The sequence below is a fragment of the Pan paniscus genome, chromosome 7 (assembly GCF_029289425.2).
Source record: "Pan paniscus chromosome 7, NHGRI_mPanPan1-v2.0_pri, whole genome shotgun sequence".
Taxonomy (NCBI): domain Eukaryota; kingdom Metazoa; phylum Chordata; class Mammalia; order Primates; family Hominidae; genus Pan; species Pan paniscus.
The window spans coordinates 37,264,761-37,287,233 of record NC_073256.2 but is presented as its reverse complement, the minus strand read 5'-3'; the positions used below and the strand labels follow the sequence as shown (position 1 = coordinate 37,287,233).

General features: G+C 37.1%; 1 protein-coding gene across 15 annotated transcripts in view; it reads left to right on the top strand.

Annotated features, from left to right (window-relative positions):
* PSD3 (pleckstrin and Sec7 domain containing 3) overlaps positions 1 to 22,473 on the top strand; it is a 713,864-nt gene that overhangs the window by 438,130 nt on the left and 253,261 nt on the right. For all 15 annotated transcript variants that reach the window (XM_003823634.7, XM_055116331.2, XM_063607125.1 and 12 more), the window contains 4 exons: positions 220 to 414; positions 516 to 596; positions 3,721 to 3,833; positions 5,759 to 5,817. In XM_003823634.7, the coding sequence (XP_003823682.5) occupies positions 220 to 414; positions 516 to 596; positions 3,721 to 3,833; positions 5,759 to 5,817 (448 nt within the window). The remainder of the gene's footprint in view (positions 1 to 219; positions 415 to 515; positions 597 to 3,720; positions 3,834 to 5,758; positions 5,818 to 22,473) is intronic.

The following is a 22,473-nucleotide window of genomic DNA, read 5'->3' as shown; positions in this document are numbered from 1 at the left end:
ACCGAAAAGTTTGGGAACTGCTGGCCTAAGATTTAGGCAATCTGTTCTTTAGTTCTTTAAAATATGGTAACTGAAAAAATTTTTATGAATATTTAAACATACAATGATCTCATCTAAGTGTAGCTGAACTAAAAGAAAACTATCAATATTTCATCAGATATTTTCCTTTTTGCCATATAAGAAAAATCTATTATTTTCTCTCTTTATCAATTATCATAGCAATGCTGGGGTGAAAACAACACGGCTAGAAGCTCATTCTGAAATGGGGAGCACTGAAATTTTGGAAAAGGAGACCCCAGAAAATCTCAGTAATGGTACCAGCAGCAATGTGGAAGCAGCCAAAAGGTTGGCCAAACGCCTTTATCAGCTGGACAGATTCAAAAGATCAGATGTTGCAAAACACCTTGGCAAGAAGTACGTTCTGACCCATTGCTGGAGTCTGAATTCTCTCCTGTTTTGTGTGTGTTTTAAATAGTTTACCTTTCAATAACCAAGTCTATTCTGTTTTCTTATAGCAATGAATTTAGCAAACTAGTTGCAGAAGAATATCTGAAGTTTTTTGATTTTACAGGAATGACGCTGGATCAGTCACTCAGGTATGACTAAGCCTCCTTGCTGCTCTTCATTGCTTTCAAATGATTAGTTCTTAGAGAAGAAAGTAATGTCTTCTAGCTAGAATCTTATTTTTTTTTTAAACCTCCATGTATAGGTGGAGTATTCCTTCTCCAAAATGTTTGGGTCGGTAAGTGTTGTGGATTTTGGATTTTGTCAGGTTTAGAGATGTTTGTGTTATACTTATCCAAGTGAACATCCCAAATCTGAAAATCTGAAATGCTTCAGGGAGCATTTCCTTTGAACCTTATTTCAGCACTGAAAAGTGTTGTAGATTTTGGAGCATCTCTGATTTGAAGCATTTTAGATTTCTTATTTTAGGGTTTGGGACGTTTAACCTGTAGTTTGTGAACTTAGCTCAAATTTTATTATAGATATTAAACACAGCAAAGAGTAAGAAAAATGTATTCATTTAACGAAATGACACATGAATTGATATTCTGCACCTACTGGTAAGCCTGAGTTCAGATGGTAAACAATTGGTAGCAAAGCAAATCTGGATAAAAAATGCCATCTGTAGGAGTTTTTCTGTTTTTCGTTTTTTTTATTGTGTTAGAATACAGATAGCATAAAATCGTTCATCTTAGCAATTTTTAGGTATACAATGAGTGGCATTAAAAACATTCATAATGTTGTCCAGCCGTCACCACCGTCCATCTCCATGATTCTCTTCTTGTAAAACTGAAGCTCCATACTCGTTAAACAATGATTTTTTTTTTCCTTCCCCTCCTTTCCCCCAGCCCCTGGCAAACACTATTCTACTTCTCTTCTCGATGATTTTGACTACTGTAATGTAAATTGATATATACATTATTTGCCTTTTTGTGATTCATTTAACTTAGCATAATGTCTTCAAGGTTCATTCTTGTAGCATATATCAGAATGTCTTTCCATTCTAAGGCTGAGTAATACCCCATTATGGGGAATATATATACCACCGTCAGCTTCAGGACACGCTTGGGTTGCTTCCATGCTTTTGCTATTGTGATTAATGCTGCTGTGAACATGAGTGGACAAATATTTCTTCAAGACCCTGTTTTCAATTGTTTTGAGTAGGGAGTTTGGTTTTTGAATGATGAGTTTAACACACACACACACACACACACACACACACACACACTTTATAGATTGTAGAATTAGAATTAGATTTTTTTCCTAAGTATTTGCTTACTATAGCCCAATAGCCTTTTTTTTTTTTTTTTTTTGGAGACAGAGTCTCGCTCTGTCACCCAGGCTGGAGTGCAGTAGCACCATCTCGGCTCACTGCAACCTCCACCTCCCAGGTTCAAGCAGTTCTCCTGAATCAGCCTCCCGAATAACTGGGACTACAGGTACGCACCACCACACCTGGCTAATTATTTGTATTTTTAGTAGAGATGTGGTTTTGCCATATTGGCCAGGCTGGTCACGAACTCCTGACCTCAGGCAGTCCACCCGCCTCAGCCTCTCAAAGTGCTAGGATTACAGGCGTGAGCCACCGCACCCAGCCCCAATAGCCTTTTAAGGTGATACTTTGGAATTAACTCTTCAGTGGAATAAAAATGAATGTCAGCATAATCAGTAGAAAGTATCTGTAAAACTGTTTCCAACAATATCCACTTTTTCTGACCTTTTCAAATGAAGGTGTCTAAAACTCACTGATTCTCACTTTTTACATTATATTGTATTACAAGTTTCTAAGTAGCTGAAGGTAAAACCTAGTCAGCATTTAATTTTCAACACTATTTATAAAATGTCCATGTCTGGAAGAATTCTGAGATCATCTAGTGTAACCCTTTAATTTTACAAATCAAGAAACTGAGGTCTGGGAGGTGAAGGGAGGATGTTTGGACTGGAGTGTAGTACTGCAGTGATTTATCGTGGGGCTCTTTTCATGCAGCAAAGGTACTCAGATTTTCTAACAAAAACAGTTATCAGTGGATGAAAGATCTGTATTTTTGCCTTGCATTCTGATGTAGTTTATTAAAGTTATGAAAAATTAAAGTTTTGTCAATACATAGTTTGTTAATCTTAATTATACCTATAATAAGGAAGAAGGCAAAATTTTCATAGAAATGAGGCTCATGGTATGTTTCTTACCATAGTAAGATTTCTTAGACATTTTGAATGATTTTTTTTTCCTTCCCATCTCATGTTTAGGAAAATGAATCTACATTGTCAAGTGAGGGTCATCTGGATTCATCTCAAATAAACAGTGCTCTTAGTGACTCCGAGTAGATTAGTGTGTGGTTTTTGACACACTTCCTATAATTTAAAGATATTTTTATACATAAACTAATTCCATTATGTAAGGAATAAATTACTTATATCTCCCAATTTCCTCCTCCCATAACAAATTAATATTAAAATGTGATAACAGACAAAATTAACAGAAATCTCCTGTGCACAAAGCAATGTAATTCATAGTGGCTTTAATAGAGATGACAGTCATGTAACAAAATGACAGAAGCACCCTGATGCGTGTAGAGTTTTAAAACATAGCCTTTATGATGATGTATTGAGTCTTAAGCGGTCTTTGTTTTTTTTTAATCTGACCTTTTAAAATTGGCTACTTGACACTTGGTCATAATGAGGAAATTACCTGCCTTCCCAAGGCTTTCTTGATGTACTGACCACTCTGTTATCACCCTGTCATCTTTTAAGTGGACATTTTTTTTTCTTTTGAAATGAAGTCTCGCTCTGTCGCCTAGGCTGGAGTGCAGTGGCGCGACCTCAGCTTACTGCAACCTCCGCCTCCTGGGTTCAAGCGATTCCTGCCTCAGCTTCCTGAGTAGCTGGGATTACAGGCGCCCACCACCATGCCCGGCTAATTTTTGTATTTTTAGTAGAGATGGGGTTTCGCCAGGTTGGCCAGGCTGGTTTTGAACCCCTGACCTCAAGTGAACGCCTGCCTTGGCCTCCCAAAGTGCTTTTTATAGAATTTAAATACTAATACCAATTTATATTGAATGGCTGTCTAGTAAATGATTTTTTTGGGGGGAAATAACTTTATAATATCTTACTTTGTATAATTAATATCTTAGGTTTATATAAATTGACTTTTAACTATGAAAGAGTGTGATAGCATTTTCTAAAATTTCACTGTTTAAATTTTTAATTCTCTTGTAGGTATTTCTTTAAAGCATTTTCTCTTGTGGGAGAAACTCAAGAACGAGAGAGAGTTTTAATACACTTCTCCAATAGATATTTTTATTGTAACCCAGATACCATTGCTTCACAAGGTAATCTGATACAAATCCTTGAATTTCTTTTTTATATCAATGGTTATTTTCCTTATTATGAAAGTTAAATTTTATTGTGAGAAATTATGTATCTTCAGTTACCTAGTGATAACTATTAACACTTCTGTTTACTTCATTCTAGTCTATTTAATATTTAATGTCAAATTGGAATTAGGGTTTTGTTTTTAGCTGCCTTTTTATTTCATTGTGAGCATTTTCTCATGTCATTAAATATTCTTTAAAAGCATAATATTTAAGGACAGCATGATATCCTCTACTCTTACTTAAATTATTTTGTTTTCCACTTCTCTAGTGTGACAGACAGCATACTTTCTTTAAATTGTTCATGGTTTGTCGCTCTGAGATTTTATGTAATGAATGAAATTTCAGTTTTCTTATTTCTTATACATTTGTTCTCTATGTTTCTTGATGAAAGCTCATGTATCCTGAGTGTTGGAGTTAGTTTTGGAAAAATTAACAAATCTCACTGGTGGTTGCGCTGTGTCTCTGGTGCTTTCGTTTGATATTAATTGTAACTATACTGACCACAAACTTTTGTTGATGATTTTAATAAACTATGAGGTTATGCTTATTACACTATTTTTACAAAGTAAGTGACTTAATGGTAAACTGTTTGTTTGTGGACCTACCTTGTGAAGAGAGATATCTTTCCTCCATTTCAGTTCCTGCAATAAAGTACACTTTTCAGTGTTTGAAGTCAAGCACTTTGACTTGTGACTGGAAAATGTTTCATAAACTTACAGATGATGGAGTAAATCACTGAGACTAGATTCCCAAGAAATAGTAATTACCTCTTAGCTTCAGTATTGCCAATTAACCTGGATAGTTTACTTGGTATTGGCCAAGGTGCTTGCCTCAACCTCCCCTCCATCTCCAAGGCTGCAGTCACAGTTAGTTTATCACCTGATTAAGGTCACATTCCTATCGGTAAACTGATGCTATTCAGACCAGTTATTCACTATCTCTGTCACCATTAGCCCTGACAAGAGAATGAAGGAGATAAAAGTGGGCCGTTTTTATTAGAACCTTCTTCAAATCTAAGAATATGTTTACATTCTTGGATAAAATAAGAAATATGGATTCGTGACTTAATTGGCTGTTGATAAGGATATTTGAGAGAGTTGGCTGCTGAGTTCTTAAAATACTTTCGAGAATTTGTTGTAAATATATGTAGAACTTGTGATAATAAAGTGGTACTAGAATAAATATACTTTTAGCCACTTGGTAGTGTCTATTTAGAGACACTGATAACAGAAATCACCTACTATACTAAAGAACTTACTTTTGAAAATATCCTGGCTTTAATTTATGAGTGCAATAATTAGACCTTCTAATTTAGCATAAATTGAAAAGATTTTTACTGCATCTGAAACTGCTATTGTCTATTGTACTTGTGTAGAGAATTAGCAGAGTGAGAGTAACGAGAACAACTAATTGTAATGTTTGGAAATGAGAATCTTAACTCTACTTGGAGAACATTTTTATATGACTTTAACCTAACAGTAATGTGTCTTTGGAGGCTCATATTTACTTGTCTCCCATTGTAAGCAATGCTTGTCTGGATATCCTTTTACTATGTATAGATCACTAATTATTGCTGTAGTGCAAAGCCCTAGAAGCCGATTTGTTGTCTCAAAAGACATTGTTTGAAGGCTTTACATATCTACTACCAAACTGTCCTCCAGAGAGGTAAGAACAACTTATCAACAGTGGAGTCCAGTTCTGTGCATTGAGGTTCTTTCTATAAATTATTCTTATCCATTTTTTGTTTCTTAAAACAGGACTAATTGTACCTAGCACAGTACTGTTTTCATAGGTTCTGAATGTATCCTATTAGTGATAATAAGGTGGAGTCCAACAGTGAAAAGCGAATTCATGCTTTTTTTTCTTATATCTTTCTTTAGATGGAGTCCATTGCCTTACCTGTGCAATAATGCTTCTTAATACCGATCTACATGGCCATGTAAGTGTGGATTTGTGAAACTTAGATCCGAAACATGTCGGGCTTATCTCTGCTTTTATGTTCAAACACATTTATTTTCTGCCTCCCCATTTCCCATTCTCTACATGGTTCCCATGGCAGGTGAATAAAAAGAAATCTTTGAAAAAAGAAAGAATTTTTTTGTTTCACATGCTAGCACAGAGTATGATTTTAAATGCATCGTCTTGGTGTCTGGAGTTGTTTTAGCAGTAATGTGGGTGTTCTGTGTCTTCTTTGTCCAGTAGATGGCAGACGGAGCTTTTACTTATTTTTGTTTTCTGGTTGAGAATTACAGTTGATAGATAATGATGGAGAGAATATAAATTAGATCTGAAAATGTGAATTGTGTTTTCCCTACATACCATAGTGAGTTGAATAACTCAGCCTTTCTTGTGCCCCTCAGCTTATCTACTCTTTTACTAGTTGAAATAATAAAACAAACTAATTACCGTCTCATCATCTACTTAAGATAGAAGATAAAGTGTTAAAATGTATAATTATATATAAATTTGCAAGTTTTGTAGAAGTAGAATTTTAGCGTTTACTCGAACTCTTCATAATACTCTTTAAAATAAATGAACCTGGGACTATGAAGTAATTTTTGCTCTAAGTAAATATAGATTAGTCCATATTTAACGAATTCTGATTGTATTTTGAAGAGAAAATCAGGTGTCTGTGTAGAGTATATTATCCCTTGATTTGCCATAATATATCTTAGAATTTAAAAATTACATATAAAAATTGATATTTAGATATTCTGCTAGTCACATAATTTCCTTTTTTGGAAAATATAGTGTTCCCTTTTAAGAAAGGAACCATGGAGCTCTATGGGACCATTAAGTTGGACTAGCTGTTATAAGAGGAAGGGATTCAGGGAGAAAGGGTTCCACCACCAGAAAGCAAACAGGAGATATAGTGATAGAATCCTAATTTTAACATCATTTTAACATATCTCAAAATACTCAGCTAGAAAGTTCCTTTTGCCATGTATAAGAGGTGAATTTAGAATCACTTAGTGGCTTGTAAACATAGGTAGCACGTGTCCAGAGATAATACAGATGAAAAGAAAATACTTTCAGGAAGCATTCTTGGGCAATATAGCATGGCTAATACACCATGTGGAAATGCAGGCATTTCACAGTGTGAATCTTGACATGACTACCGCAATAATGTTCATCCAGCTTGTTAAAGGGATGGCCAGTCAGTGGATTGTCATGACCACTTTTTTCGTGTTACTGGCCAAGCAAGTTTTCACTGCTTTGTCTGGCTGTTTGGTGATAACAGTTGCTCTTTGCACCCTTCTTTTCCTTAGCCTTTCTGGCCAAAGGAGAAAATTTTGAGTGCGTTTGGCCACATATAACATTGAATCAAGTCAGTGATCACCAGCATGAAGAATTCCCTTCACACTAGATATTTTGAGGTTCCATCAACATAAAAGAGTTGTACGTTTAGCATCTGTTGACTGAGAAAAGTTTAATGGTGGAAGGAAAAAAATTCAGTAATATTGCAATTTCTCTTTAAAGGTTGCAGATCTCTTAGAGCTTATGTCACATTTTTGATGATTTGTTTCTACTAAATCCTAGATTGCGTTTTTAAAAAGCGAATATAGCTTTAATAATACTTTTACATGAGCATGTATCTGAATCATAAGAACTTGAAATGTAGCAACCAATAAAGATGTTATTTTTTATTAGATATCTCAGCATGCTTGATGTCTAGATGAGCTGTGGACACCCAGGTTTCAGTAGCTACAGGTTTAGAGCTGCAAATCTAGGACGTTTGCTCTTCTTTAGACTTACAAGGAATTGTAAGGAGATTAGTTGAAGCATCCTGCTTCTTCTTGGCAACTGGGATGGAAAAGAGTTTACATAAATTAACATTTTAATATTACCTTGAGTTAGGCCAATCATGGATAATTAATAATTGGCAGTAGTGGCAAAATTACTGATAGAAGAGGGAGAAAATTATCAATAACAGTGAATCTCTGTCATATTCAGGATCACGTGTTTGGTGATAAGTAGTTCTCTGTTTTAAAAATGTGTGCGATATACTTGGGATTGTCTATTTAGGTTTTATGTATTAGTTTTCCATAATGCATGCTGTTACAAGTCTGTTGAATATATAGTAGCTATCATAAGAACTAACCATGTAAATATGTTTCTTCTATCTTTCTCCTCTGGATTCATTTTAAAAATAAATTATTCTTCTAGGTGGTAAGTTTTTAATCCATAATTCTGGATGTAGCTTCTCTTGCATCATGATTGCCTGATTTTTTTGTTGTTGTTTTAGTGTCCGTTTGACTTGTTAGCATGGCCCCTATGAAATCGAATCATGCAGGAGATAAAATGAATTATTTCTACTGTTCTGTTCCTTTTCACCTTCTCCTTAATGCTATACTACCTGGAATATGACCACCCATTACTTGATCCAATGCCAGAATAATCTTCATGGGGAGTGCACTAATCAACCATTATTCTTTTTTTCCTTACCATTGTGTCATAATAGCAATACTGCAGCATGATCTTTCTAAGAAGTGCCAAGACCAGCTTGTCCTCATATGCTTTCAATAGGGAAGGGCTGACTCCCCTATGAGGAGGTCTGACTCCCCTCTTGGGAGATTAACTTGTTTTGGCTGCTCTTGGTGAACCTTTCCTTTACTCTGAGGAATGAGGCACTGAGAATGCATTAATATGGGCCTTGGTTTGGCCTGCTAATTTCCTTACTAATAAAATAATGGAATGTATACTAATATTTTACTTACATTTAGCTAATGTGACATGTTGAAATCCCTTTCTTTTTCTAACTTTCCCCTTCAACAAACATGTATATAGCATGCGTGTGCCTCCTCCTTTCCATACTCTTTGCCATTTGGGTAAGGATCAGAGGTGAATGAGACAATGTTCATGGAAGCCAAATAATCCTCTCTGATGGTATTGGCTAGGCTGACCTCATTAGTCAGGTTTCACTGAAGACATGGTAGCAGGTTGCTGAGGTGCTATGATGGGAAAACACTGGGGAGGTGTTTTAATTTCATGTTGGATTATATTAAACCTCTCTAATTAGGCTAGATAAAAAACAATCTGAAGTATATACAATATTTGGGGGGAGAATTCAGTACCTGCTTTTAAAAAAATGTGACTGATATATCATTTTCCTAGCAAGAGTATCTACTTGTTTTTACTTGTCTGCAAGTAGTTTATTCCCTTAAATTAAATATTTTATAATTGTAGTCGTGTGGTGAATTTGCTATATAATTTGTTTTATTTTTGAAATGCCTCTTTATCTACAAAATACTTACGTAAATTAAACTTCTACACATACAGATACATTTCTCTTAAACTCTAGAGTTTCTTTCTTTGCTATATTGGAACTAAGTTTTATTGAATATTGTTTGAACTATCAACAAGGAAAGAGTTGAAAGTCTTTTTCTTCAACCTTGTTTGAAATGGTATGGATAAGATTTGATATGTTAGAATAAGTTTATACTTACTCCCTTTCTGGATGGATCTTCAAATGTGTTCTGTTTCCTACCACTAACTAGCTTGCTTGTACTTCAGTCACAGTTTAGTCAGGTTCCTACCGTCCTGGCAGGATTATCACCCAGGGCTGGTGTTCTAAGGTGGTAGGAGGGTTAAGTATAGAATTGCATAGCAGTGAGGAGTGAGATAGATCAGAGCATAGTCAGCTGGCCAGTTCCACAACTAGAAAGTCACAAGAGATACACAAGACAGTGGCTGGCCAAGGTCAGGCCATGGTAAGAGGCAGTAGCCAGCGCATTGTTTTTAATCAAGATTTTTTGACAAAATGTACCTTTTAACATCAAGGCTTGAGATTTTCAGTAGCAGTTTTATCCAGCATCCCTCTGTTTTCCAGTATTGGCAGAAGCCAGCCCACCATGTACAATTGGTATAAGAGCCTGGTTGTGGTTCTTAGAGGTAGCTCTCTTTCTCGGGCTGGGCCTCCTACATATACTTTACCCTTGACATACTCAGAGCATGTTGAGTATCATGCCCTGTGGTCTGAGTGTAATGATCAGGCACGACCTTACTAATGTTTTTAGTGTTGGGTTGTAAGTTTGGAAAGGGTTGAAACCATATCTAGTACAACTTACTGGTAGGGAGAAGAATATAATCAAGGAAGAAAGTATGTTTAGGTTTTGTAACAGAACAGTGTTAAAAAAATGTGGAGTTCAGTGTGAGATAGATTGTAAGGATTCATTATTTCTTTTCTAATCTATAAACTTAATTATTGCATTGGCTTTCTAGGAGCCTAGAATCTTAAATACTGGATAAATATTTGGTTTATTAGTAGTGGAAAATGACTATTATAAAAATTATTTTAAAAATTTAATGCTTCATATTGTGCTATTTTATATTTTCACTGTCAAAAACATCACAGACTTCCATGATATTGATGAACCTCATAGAGTTAATATCCTCAAGAACTCTCTGCATCTGTAATGATCACTATTGTAACTGGCAGCTGTTAAGTACATTTGCATGCTATCCTCTCATCGTCCTGCAGGATAATATCTTCCATGTGGATACCTCTTCTGTCTGTGCTTCTCTGTATCTGTGATGCCCTCTGCCTTGAAAGGTGATGCCGTCTGCCATGAAAGCTATCGTTGGCATTCAGTTTTCTCTCTGAGCTTTCCCCTGCTGTAGATTCCATCCATGGTCATAATTTCTACTGTGCTAGCACTGCCTTCTCCTTTGGAGTCCTCTCTCCTATCTCTTTGGTGCCGTGTTTGTCTTGTCTTACCTGGCTTTTTTTCCTAAATTATTATTTGCAAAGATCTTTTGATTTCTAACTTTAAGGTCAGGGGTCTATGTGCAGGATGTGCAGGTTTGTTACATAGGTAAACAAATGCCAACGTGGTTTGCTGCACAGATCATCTCGTCACCCAGTTTTGTTTTGTTTTTTTTTTTGTATTTTGATACTTTACAGAGTTGTTTTTTTATTTTTTATTTTATTTTATTTTATTATTATACTTTAAGTTCTAGGATACATGTGCACAACGTGCAGGTTTGTTACATATGTATGTGTGTGCCATGTTGGTGTGCTGCACCTGTTAACTTGTCATTTACATTAGGTATATCTCCTAATGCTATCCCTCCTCCCTCTCCCCACCCCACGACAGGGGGTGTGCATTGTTCCCCACCCTGTGTCCAAGTGTTCTCATTGTTCACTTCCCACCTATGAGTGAGAACATGTGGTGTTCGGTTTTCTGTCCTTGCGGTAGTTTGCTCAGAATGATAGTTTCCAGCTTCATCCATGTCCCTACAAAGCATATGAACTCATCATTTTTATGGCTGCATAGTATTCCATGGTGTATATGTGCCACATTTTCTTAATCCAGTCTATCATTGATGGACATTTGGATTGGTTCCAAGTCTTCGCTATTGTGAATAGTGCCGCAATAAACATAAGTGTGCATGTGTCTTTATAGCAGCATGATTTATAATCCTTTGGGTATATGCCCAGTAATGGGATGGCTGGGTCAAATGGTATTTCTAGTTCCAGATCCTTGAGGAATCTCCACAGTGTCTTCCACAATGGTTGAACTAGTTTACAGTCCCACCAACAGTGTAAAAGTGGTCCTATTTCTCCACATCCTCTCCAGCACCTGTTGTTTCCTGACTTTTTAATGATCGCCATTCTAACTGGCCCATCATCCAGGTGTTAAGCCTGGCATTCATTAGCTGTTCTTCCTGATGTTCTTACTCCTCCCACCCTCCACCCTCTGACAGGCCCCACTGTGAGCTGTTCTGCCCCATGTGTCCATGTGTTCTCATCATTCAGCTCCCACTTACAAGTGAGCACACATGGTAATTGGTTTGCTGTTCCTGCCTTAGTTTACTAAGGATAATGACCTCTGGCTCCATCCATGTCCCTGTAAAGGACATGATCTCATTCTCTTTTTGTGGCTGCATGGCATTCCATGGTGTATATGTACTACATTTTCTTTATCCAGCCCTTGATGAGCATTTAGGTTGATTCCATGTCTTTCCTACTGTAAATAGTGCTGCAATTAACATATGCATGCGTGTATCTTTATAACAGAATGATTTCTGTTCCTTTACATATATACCCAGTAATGGGATTGCTAGGTCAAATGGTATTTCTGGTTCTAGGTCTTTGAGGAATTACCATACTGTCTTCCACAATGATTGAACTAATTTACACTCCCACCAACAGCGTAAAAGCATTCCTTTTTCTTCACAACCTCGCCATCATCTGTTGTTTTTTGACTTTTTAATAATGTAGCCATTCTGACTGGTGTGAGATGGTATCTCATTGTGGTTTTGATTTGCGATATTGATCAGTGATATTAAGGTTGTTTTCATGTTTCTTGGCCGCATATATGTCTTTTGAGAAGTGTCTCTTCGTGTCCTTTGCCCAATTTTTAATGTGATTGTTTGTTTTTTCCTTATACATTTAAATTCCTTGTAGGTGCCGGGTATTAGACCATTGTCAGATGGATAAATTACAAATTTTTTCTCGCATTTTGTAGGTTGTCTGTTGACTCTGATACTTTCTTTTGCTCTGCAGAAGCTCTTCAGTTTAATTGGATCCCATTTGTCAATTTTTGCTTTTATTCTGATTGCTTTTGACATCTTAATCATGAAATTTTTGCCCATGTCTGTGTGCAGAATGGTATTGCCTATGTTTTCTGTTAGGGTTTTATTGGTTTTGGGTTTCACATTTAAGTCTTAAATCCATCTTGAGTCGATTTTTGTATATGGTGTAAGGAAGGGATCCAGTTTCAGTTTTCTGCATATGGCTACCCAGTTTTTCTAGCACCATGTATTAAATAAGGAATCCTTTCCCCATTGCTTGTTTTTGTCAGGTTTGCTGAAGATCAGATGGTTGTAGGCATGCAGTCTTATTTCTGGGTTCTCTATTCTGTTCCATTGATCTGTGTGTTCATTCTTGTACCAGTACCATGTTGTTTGGGTTACTGTAGCCCTGTAGTACAGTCTGAAGTCAGACAGCACGATGCCTCCAGCTTTCCTCTTTTTGCCTAGCATTGCTTTGACTGTCTGGGTGGTTCTTTGCTTCCATATGAATTTTAAAATAGTTTTTTTCTAATTAAATGAAGAATGTCAATGGTAGTTTAATGGGGATAGCATTGAATCTACAAATTGCTTTGGATAGTATGGCCATTTTCATGATACTGACTCTTCCAGTCTTCTGTAAGCATGGAATGTTTTTCCATTTGTTAGTGTCATCTCTGATTTTTTTGAGCAGTGGTTTGTAGCTCTTCTTGAAGAGGTCCTTCATTTCCCTTGTTAGCTGTATTCCTAGGTATGTTATTCTTTTGTTGGCAGTTATAAACGGGAGTTCATTCATGATTTGGCTGTCGGCTTGCCTTTTGGTGTGTAGGAATGCTAGTGATTTTTGCACATTGATCTTTGTATCCTGAGACTTCGCCAAGGTTGCTTATCACCTTGAGAAGCTTTTGGTCTATGTTTTTACCTGACTTGGAGCTTCCCAGACACAGTGGCCCCAAGGCTGTCATCCCTGGAGCTTCTCAAGGTGGTCCTAAGAGAAGGATCAGGGCTAGATCTCACAGTTGCAGAGGGTTTCTAGTGGGGCCTGGCGTTCATTTTCACCAATATTCTTTCTGTCTCCACAATAAGGATATAGAGAATAGCCTGAGAACCTAACCACTAGGTGTTGAAATGTTTTTATAGAAGAATGTTGGCCAGGCGTAGTGGCTCACGCCTGTAATCCCAGCACTTTGGGAGGCCAAGGTGGGCAGATCACAAGGTCAGGAGATAGAGACCATCCTGGCTAACATGGTGAAACCCCATCTCTACTAAAAATACAAAAAATTAGCCAGGCATGGTGGCGGGAGCCTGTAGTCCCAGCTACTTGGGAGGCTGAGGCAGGAGAATGGCATGAACCCTGGAAGCAGAGCTTGCAGTGAGCCGAGATCACTCCACTGCACTCCAGCTTGGGCAGCGAGCAAGACTCCGTCTCAAAAAAAAAAAAAAAAAAAAGAAAAATGTTATGATCTAAAAATGATGAATTGTAAATTGAAATTGAGAATATAATTTACTATCATATTGCCAATGGTCTAGACTTTAATAGGAATCCTTATCTAAGTATGCCATAGTTTAATCCTGCCACTGGTCAATTTTGTTGGATTCTATGACCTCTTAGAATGAAAGCCTTCTTTCCTTTTTTCCATCCTCTGTTCCTTCACCTGTCCCCTTTCCCCACCCTCTAGCCTCCCACTTTTGGTAGTTTTGCTTTTTTTAGAACAGGTTTATATATGGAAAATACCTCAGGGTAGCTTTAATCAGTTGTGTCAGTGGGGCTTATTGAGGGACCTCATATTATCTAACTTACACATTATTCAGTCTTCTTATCACTGTAAGCTTTTTACATTGGCACAGTTCTGTTATAGAACGTGATCAAGGAAAGCAGGTCAAATTCTAAGTCAGTTTCGCTCTTTCTTACTTTCTGCAAATCGATTGTGGAGGAAGGAGGGAGGAATGAGGATGATGGTGGCTGAAACCCCTGACTCTTGTTTCCAATCCTGTTGCTTACTTTAATGCCTGTCCTGCTACAGCAATCAAGTTAAAAATTGTTTGGTTGGTCCTTGTAATTTGACAGTGAGTTAGGTGTGTTTATCTTCTCAAATTTTAGGGGAAGTGCTTTCCATGAAATATCAATAGAAGTCTAATATTTCAATATTCTCAAACTTTTTGGTCCCAGGATAGCTTTATACTCTTAAAATTTTTGAGAAGCCCCAAAATCTTTTGTTTACATATTAATATTTATCTGAAACTGAAACCGATAAGATTTTTAAATTGCATTAAATCATTAAAAACCCATTAAGTGAATAACACATTTATGAATAATAGTTATACTTTCCTAAGTGAGAAATATATTAAAGAATAGCACTTAAAATTGTTGCTAGTCTTTTTATATTTGGCTTAGTAAAAGATGGCTAGATTCTCATCTGTTTTTGTTTATAGTCGGTTGCAGTGTATCAGAAGTCATGCATATTCTAGAAAACTCTACTGTATATTTGAGAGAATGAAAAAAATGTTTTTAGTGTTACTATAAAAATAGGGTTGACCTCATGGACATCTGGAACAGTATCTCTGAAACGCTTTGAGAACCACTGTGCTGAGGTACTATTTTTAGTTCCTTTTTTTCTTTTTACCACTCTGATTCCTTTTTCAAAGGCAGGATATTATAGGACAGGTGGGAAAAGTCCCAGTGACGTATCAAATATTCCTAAATGTTGAGCTTTTAGCACTTAAATGAGCTCTGTGATTAGGGTTTGTGAGAGAGCACATTGAATATCCACTGTAGTCCTGGTTTTAAAATTTACAAAGGGTCCTCCTTTGCCCACCAATCATACATTTAAAAAGGAATGGACACCTGAGGGCAGCATGACATAATCAAACTTATTTGATAGCAAAGCATGCAAAATAAAAGCAAAACAGGAGCTTTCAGCAGAGCCACATAACTGAAGTAATTACCAAATCAGTAGTATGCCTTTCCACCATTTATTGTAACATGTTGGAGGAGGTGGAATTGTCATATGGGAGAGTATGCCTGCTGTGTTTTTAATATCCTGAGATTTATGAAGCCAGATTTTACCAATGGATGATGAGGGCTTTTAGTTTCTCTGAAAGCACGTTTTGCACAAAGCTTCCAGACCTGACACTATCAGAAATGAAGAATTTTAGAATCATTATGCTTAATTCTTCAACCTCTGGATCAGAGTATATGCTGTTGTCAGCTTTCCTAGTGAATACCTGATTGACACAGCTGCCCTATTCGCAGCCCTCCTAGGGCTGATTTTAAGTTAGGCGATGGTCAGAGCTTTGTAGGTTACATTCCCCAGATTGCCAGGAATGGCACGCTCAAAGATTTGGTCACCCGCTTGCTGAGTTTGGTGCCGAAGCTTGAATACGGTTTCTGGCTGCTCCTGATATGAATGAAATTCTCCATCTTCACTTTCCCCTTTGCTCTCATTATTGCAACCAAAGTTGGGAGCTGTTTCTCTGTTACGGTCAGGGGAAAGTGCCCTTTATTTTAAAAGCGAAAACCTGCATTTGGAGAATAGAATACATCAGGATGCCTAACCTGTTTACTTGCTCACTCACGATGTTGTCCTCAGTACCAATACCACTTCCTTCTGGTTTTCTTTAAGACAAGGGGTAGACAAGTTATGACTCATAGGCAAAATCCATCTGGGGCTTGTTTCTGTACATCAGTGTTATCGTAAATAGCCATACCCAGTTGTTTACATCTTCACACCAATTATAATGTTGAATAACTGTAACAGAATATATGACTTGCAAAGCCTAAAATATTTACTCTCTGGTCCTTTACAGAAATTTACAGAATTTGTCTGTTTTGGACTCTTGCCCTTAGTTCATGAAACCTGCTAGAGCTTGGACACTTGTTTCCCCAAATTCTTTACTAGAAATTGTTTATGGGAATGTATTAAACATATTGAGGATAAGTTTTTCCAGAAATGATAAATTTATCAAGGAACTTTGCTCTAAAGGGCATTTAATGTATCTTTAAATGAACACAAACAGAGAAAACATCTTTTTATCATAAGAAAGCATTTGAAAATGGTAATATTGTCGCTGCAGAGAGTAGCCTTAAATTGTTGCGGGATGACGTAAGCCTCCGATATAGAGAGTATTTTGACTTTTGATTAATATTTGCTCCCATTAAGGATGATACCTTGATTAGGCAAATATTTAAGAATTGGGCCTGCCTGGAATTTTGGGGTTCCAAATAGAATTTTTTTTTTTAATTTTCCACTTTGTCGTCTATTTTGTTATTTGATATTTTTTAAGTTTGATTAAAATGCCTACTGATTTTAAAGGTAATGATCCAGAGCTTCATCTTTAGTTGCATCTGTTTTGATAGAAAATATATTGATTTCAAGGTACCATTTCTGTACCTCTCAATGCATCAGGAGGCATTTTCAAATCTCCATGCTTTATTGATTTAATGGGAAGAAATTTAAAATATGAAAAAGTATTATTAAAGTACTTTATTGGCATGCAACTGGTCAACATTTGTTTCAGAGCAGAACTACTTTTATGCAAAGTTATCCAAAACTAATTTGGGAAGAAAATGAATGGAACTGTGATAGTGTATGAGCTTCTCTTGGATACTTATGAAGCCTTGAGACACAAAATCACTGATTAGAATTTGCTGTATTCGTTGAGTAGTGTTTGCCTGAATAATAGTATTTTAAAATAATTGAGACAGCTTGGTACATGACAAAGAGAAAAAAATCCAGACATCATGAGGAGTATTTCTTGATGACAAAGACTTCATTTTACTTTTATTCCCTTTGGAAATGGTATAAAGGCCTGAGTGGAAGGAAGGTGTTTAAATATGTGCCAGTAAGCAGCAAAATGGACTGATCTGACTCCTCACCTTTTGTTCCTAATAATTCTTGCCTAGAAGAATGATCAGTGAGTCAGAGGAGTACAATCAACAGATAAAAGCAACTTCAGCTAGTCAAGCATTCGAGAAGTTGTTGGACGTTTTTAACACATAGAAAACCACATTATCTTTATTCTCTGAACCAGTAAAGAAAATTAAGGTACAGTCTATTGGATGATTGTACTAATGCTTGCTTACTGCGTAGGACTCTAAGTATTTGAATTGGCTTTTGTTGGTCTGAATCTATATATCCATCTTGCCCACCTAACTGCTATTTTTCCTAATGGCTGTTTCAAAGTCCACGTGAGTCAAATTGGTATCTTTGTGCCGACATAGATAATGGTATGGTCACTGTTGAAATTGGACAGAAGGCACTGCCAAATAAGCAGTTAAAGTAAATCTGAATTTAGGATGAGGTATGATTTCATAGACCAAAATAGCTTCATGGACTTTACTGTTTTAAAATGTTATGAATTATGACAATTATTACTTAAATGCTGTTTTTAATAATTCCTTAAAGTAGAAATTAATGGTGTCCTGAAAAAACACTTTTGACTCTATAGCCTTTAAATATCTTGTTCATGAATCTCCCAAAAGAATTTTTTAAAAATAGTATCTCTTCTTAAAGTTTAAATTTGAAAACTTTTTGTTTGAAACGGAGTCTCGCTGTGTCACCCAGGCTGGAGTGCAGTGGCGCAATCTCGACTCACTGCAAGCTCCGCCTCCCGGGTTCACGTCATTCTCCTGCCTCAGCCTCCCGAGCAGCTGGGACCACAGGGAAACTTTTTATTCTAAGTTTAAGTATAGGCGTATCTCATTTTATTGTCCTTTGCTTTATTATACTTTGCAGTTACTGAACATTTTTCCTAACAAAGTGAAGGTTGATGGAACCCTGCATCAAGCGAGTCTATCAGTGCCATTTTTCAATGAACCATTCCCATATAAGACGGCAGACTTAACTGATAAATATATACGTTTTGACTGCACCAAAGGCTGGCCATTCCCCCATCTCTCTCTCCTCAGGCCTCCCTATTCCCTGAGACACAACAGTATTGAAATTAGGCCAATTAATAGCCTTAGAATGGCCTCTAAGTGTTCAAGTAAAAGGAAGAGTTTCATACGTCTCGCGTTGAATCAAAACCTAGAAATGATTAAGTTTAGTGAGGCTGAGATAGGCCAGAAGCTAGGCCTCTTGCACCAGACAGTTAATAAAGTTGTAAAGGAAAAGTTCTTGAAGGAAATTAAAAGTGCCATTCCGGTGATCACAAGAATAAGAAAGCAAAACAGCCTTATTACTGATATAGAGCAAGTTTTAGTGGTATAGATAGGGTATCCAACTAGCCACTGTATTCCCTTACACCAAAACCTAATCCAGAGCAAGGCCCTGAGTCTCTTCAATTCTGTGAAGGTCGAGAGAGGTGAGGAAGCTGCAGAAGAAAAGTTGGAAGCTAGGAGAACTTGGTTCATGAAGTTTTAGGAAAGAAAGTGTCTTCATAACATAAAATGCTTGGTGGAGCAGCAAGTGCTAATGTAGAATCTGAGGCAAGCTATCCAGAAGGTCTAGGTAAGATATTTTTTCCTAGAAACAAGGAAGAACATTTTATAATAAGGGTCATTTCATTAAGGTGATAAAACACTTCCAGTCAATATAAGCCCCAGTGATACTATGATAAATAAGAAATACAGATTTGGTCTCTGCTCCTGGTTCTTGAAATGGACCTCCTGAGTGACAGCAGTTCTGACACAGGGCTCCTAAATGCCTTGGATGAATGATAGGAGCATTGTTTATTCTAATGAGGCAAGCCTTGGTGAGCTCCTAGATAAGCTCAGCAAGGGGACTGGTTGTTAGGAGAAACAACCATGTGATTAGAGGGTTGGAATTTTCAGCCTCCCCTCCTTCCGCACACACCCCACCTCCAGGGAGCAAGAATAGGGTGAAGGTTTAGTTGATACCACTGGCCATTGATTTAATCAGCCATGCCTGTGTTATAAAGCCTCTGTAAAAACCCAGAGTATGGGGTTTGGAGAGCTTCGAGGTTGGCAAGTACATCTATGTGCTTGGAAGGTGGGCATCCCAACATCACAGGGACAGAAGCCCCAACACTTAGGACCTTTTCAGACCTCACTCTGTGTATCTCTTTATCTCACTGTTTATCTATATCCTTTGCAATATCTTTGATATTAAAGGGATAAATGTTTCCCTGAGTTATGTGAGCCCTCCTAGTAAATTAAACCCAGATAGATGATCCTGCAAACCCCCATTTATAGCTGACTGGTCAGAAGTATAACTGACAACCCACTGCTACCAATTGACATCCGAAACTTGGGGTGATCTTGTAGGGCTGAGCCCTTAACCTGTATGAGCTCATGAAATCAGCACATAAATAGTATTATAATTGAATTATAAAACACCCAACTGGTGTCTGCTGGAGAATTGGTTGTGAATGTGGAGAAACCCCCACATACTTCAGTGACTATTGTGTTGAGTGATGTATGAGTGTAGGGAAAAAGTCTTATTCTTTCTGAACACATAATAAGCCGTGAAAGAACAATGGACAGAATTGGAGGGAGAAATTGTTTTATTGAGAAATTAGCACCGTATATTAAATAATGCTTAGAATCACCATGCACGATATCAACAAGGAAATAGACTTGAACAACATAAAAACCAACTAGATCTAACAGATACCTGATGACAGGAGAGTAATCTTTAAAGTGTACATGAAAAATGCTCAAGGATAGGACAAAATTCGCAAAAAGGGATTGAAAACATACAAAACATGTTTCTGGACATAATAGAATGATATTAGAAATCAATTAAAGGACATTTATGTAGTCATACAGTATACTCCTAAATAACCAATAGGTCCAAAAAAATTTACAAGAGGAACTAAAAGATAGTGATGAAAATAAAAATATGTTGGCCGGTTGCAGTGGCTCATGCCAGCAGTTTGGGAGGCCGAGGCAGGCAAATCACTTTGAGGTCAGGAGTTCGAGACCAGCCTGGCCAACATGGTGAAATGCCATCTCTACTTCAGAATACAAAAAATTTGCCAAGCATGGTGACATGCACCTATCATCCCAGTTACTCGAGTGGCTGATGTGAGAGAATCACTTGACCCAGGAGACGGAGGTTGCAGTGAGCTGAGATTGTGCCACTGCACTCCAGCTTGGGCGACAGAGCAAGACTATGTCTCAACAACAACAAAAAAAGCAAAATGAAAATACAACATAAAAAACTTATGGTCTACAGCTGATGAATTGCCAAATTGCAAATTATTGCTCTAAATTGCTGTATTTTAGAAAAATGTCAAATTTACAGTCTAACCTAATGAAAGAAACAAAAGCAAACTGAGTCCAAAGAAGGGAAAGAATAATCAGAGCAAAGATGAATTAAACAGAGAATAGAAGAGTAATAGAGAAAAAGCAATGAAATCAGAAGCTTGTTTTTTGAAAAGATCAACAACTGACAAAAGTTTAGTTAGACTGACCATGAGTAAAAGAACCCTCAGATTACTAAAATCAGTAATGAAGAGGGCATTACTATTGGCCTTATGGAAATAAGTATTGTAAGTGAATATTGTCAACAGCTAGATAACCTAGATGAAATGAACAAATTCTTAGAAAGATAAAAACTACTGAAACTGAAAAGGAAACAAAACCTGAATAGATCCTTAGCAAGTGAAGAGTTTAGTAATCAGAAAACTTCCTACAAAGAAAAGCCTAAGATCAAATGGCTTTACTTGTGAATTGCATCGACATTTAAAGAAGTTTTAGTATCAGTTTTTTTACACCCTTCAGAAAAAAAGAGGAACACGTTTTAAGTGATTCTATGAGGGCACTATTACCCTGATACCAAAATGAGACAAGTCATGATAAAGATATCCCTTATGAATATTTCTTGCATTCAAAAACAAACCTAATTCAACAAAATATAAAAAGGATTATATAGCATGACCAAGTGAGACTGCCACTGCCCTGCCTACAGCCATGTGCCACCCACCTGCGTGCCACTTGGAGGCTCGGTGATGGCCACTAGGCCCTTTGTACCCCTACTGCTGGCACCCAAAGCTGTAGCTTGGGGCCCCAAGTTAGCCCTCTGCTGCTGTTGCAGCCGCAGACGTTATGCATACCATCTAAGGGCCTGAGGACCCATTCACTCAGCCCATTGTTGCCACTGCTAGCACACAGACAATCCACTTGAAGACTAAAGATTCGTCCTCCTGACCTGCTTTTACCAATATCCACGTGTGTTGACCAAGGTCCTGCATATCCATCCCAGAGTTGCCATCACTGTTGCCTAAGAACTGGCCTGCCTGGTGTCCCTTTCACTAGCAAAGCCTCACTACAGCCGTTACTAAAAGCCACAGCTTTATCCACTGAGGAACTCATAGACACCACTGATGCTAAAGATAGTCAAAGAAGTCATATGGAGACTGCAGTGCTTCTCCCACCCAGAATCAAAGCCAAAACGCCTTACCCAAACAACACTATAGATAGCTCTATAGAAAAAAATGTCTTTCCCTTCGAAACCCAATCCATAGAGTTGGATGAAGCAAATGTTACACCAGATGCATAGATATAAATGTAAGGACACAAGAAACATGAGAAATCAAGGAAGCATGAAACCATCAAAGGAACACAATAATTCTCCAGCAACAGATGCCAATATTAAAAAAAATCTATGAAATACCTGAAAATGAATTCAAAATATTTCTGAAAACCCAGGTACTACAGAAAACAGATGAACAATGCAAAGAAACATTTCACCATCTGTATGAGAAATTCAACAAAGATGTCAGAAAGAAGTTAAATAGAAATCCTGAAACTGAAGAATTCAAAGAGTAAAATAAAAAATATAATCATCAGTTTCAACAACACACTCTAGATCAAGCAGAAGAATTTGTAAACTTGAAGACAGGTCTTTTGAAATAACCTGAGCAGATAACATTTTTTAAAAAAATAAAAGCGAAGAAAGCTTATGTAACACATACAATGACGAAATAGTGGAATTTTCAGTTTTCCTGGAAGAGAACAGATGGGTAATGGCATAGAAAACCCATTTAACGAAATAATAGGTAAAAACTTCTCAAGTCTTGGAAGAGATACAGACATCTAGATATAGGAAGCTCAAAGATCTTCAAATATATTCTACCCTGAAAGGCCTTCTCCATGCCACTTTATAGTCGAACTGTT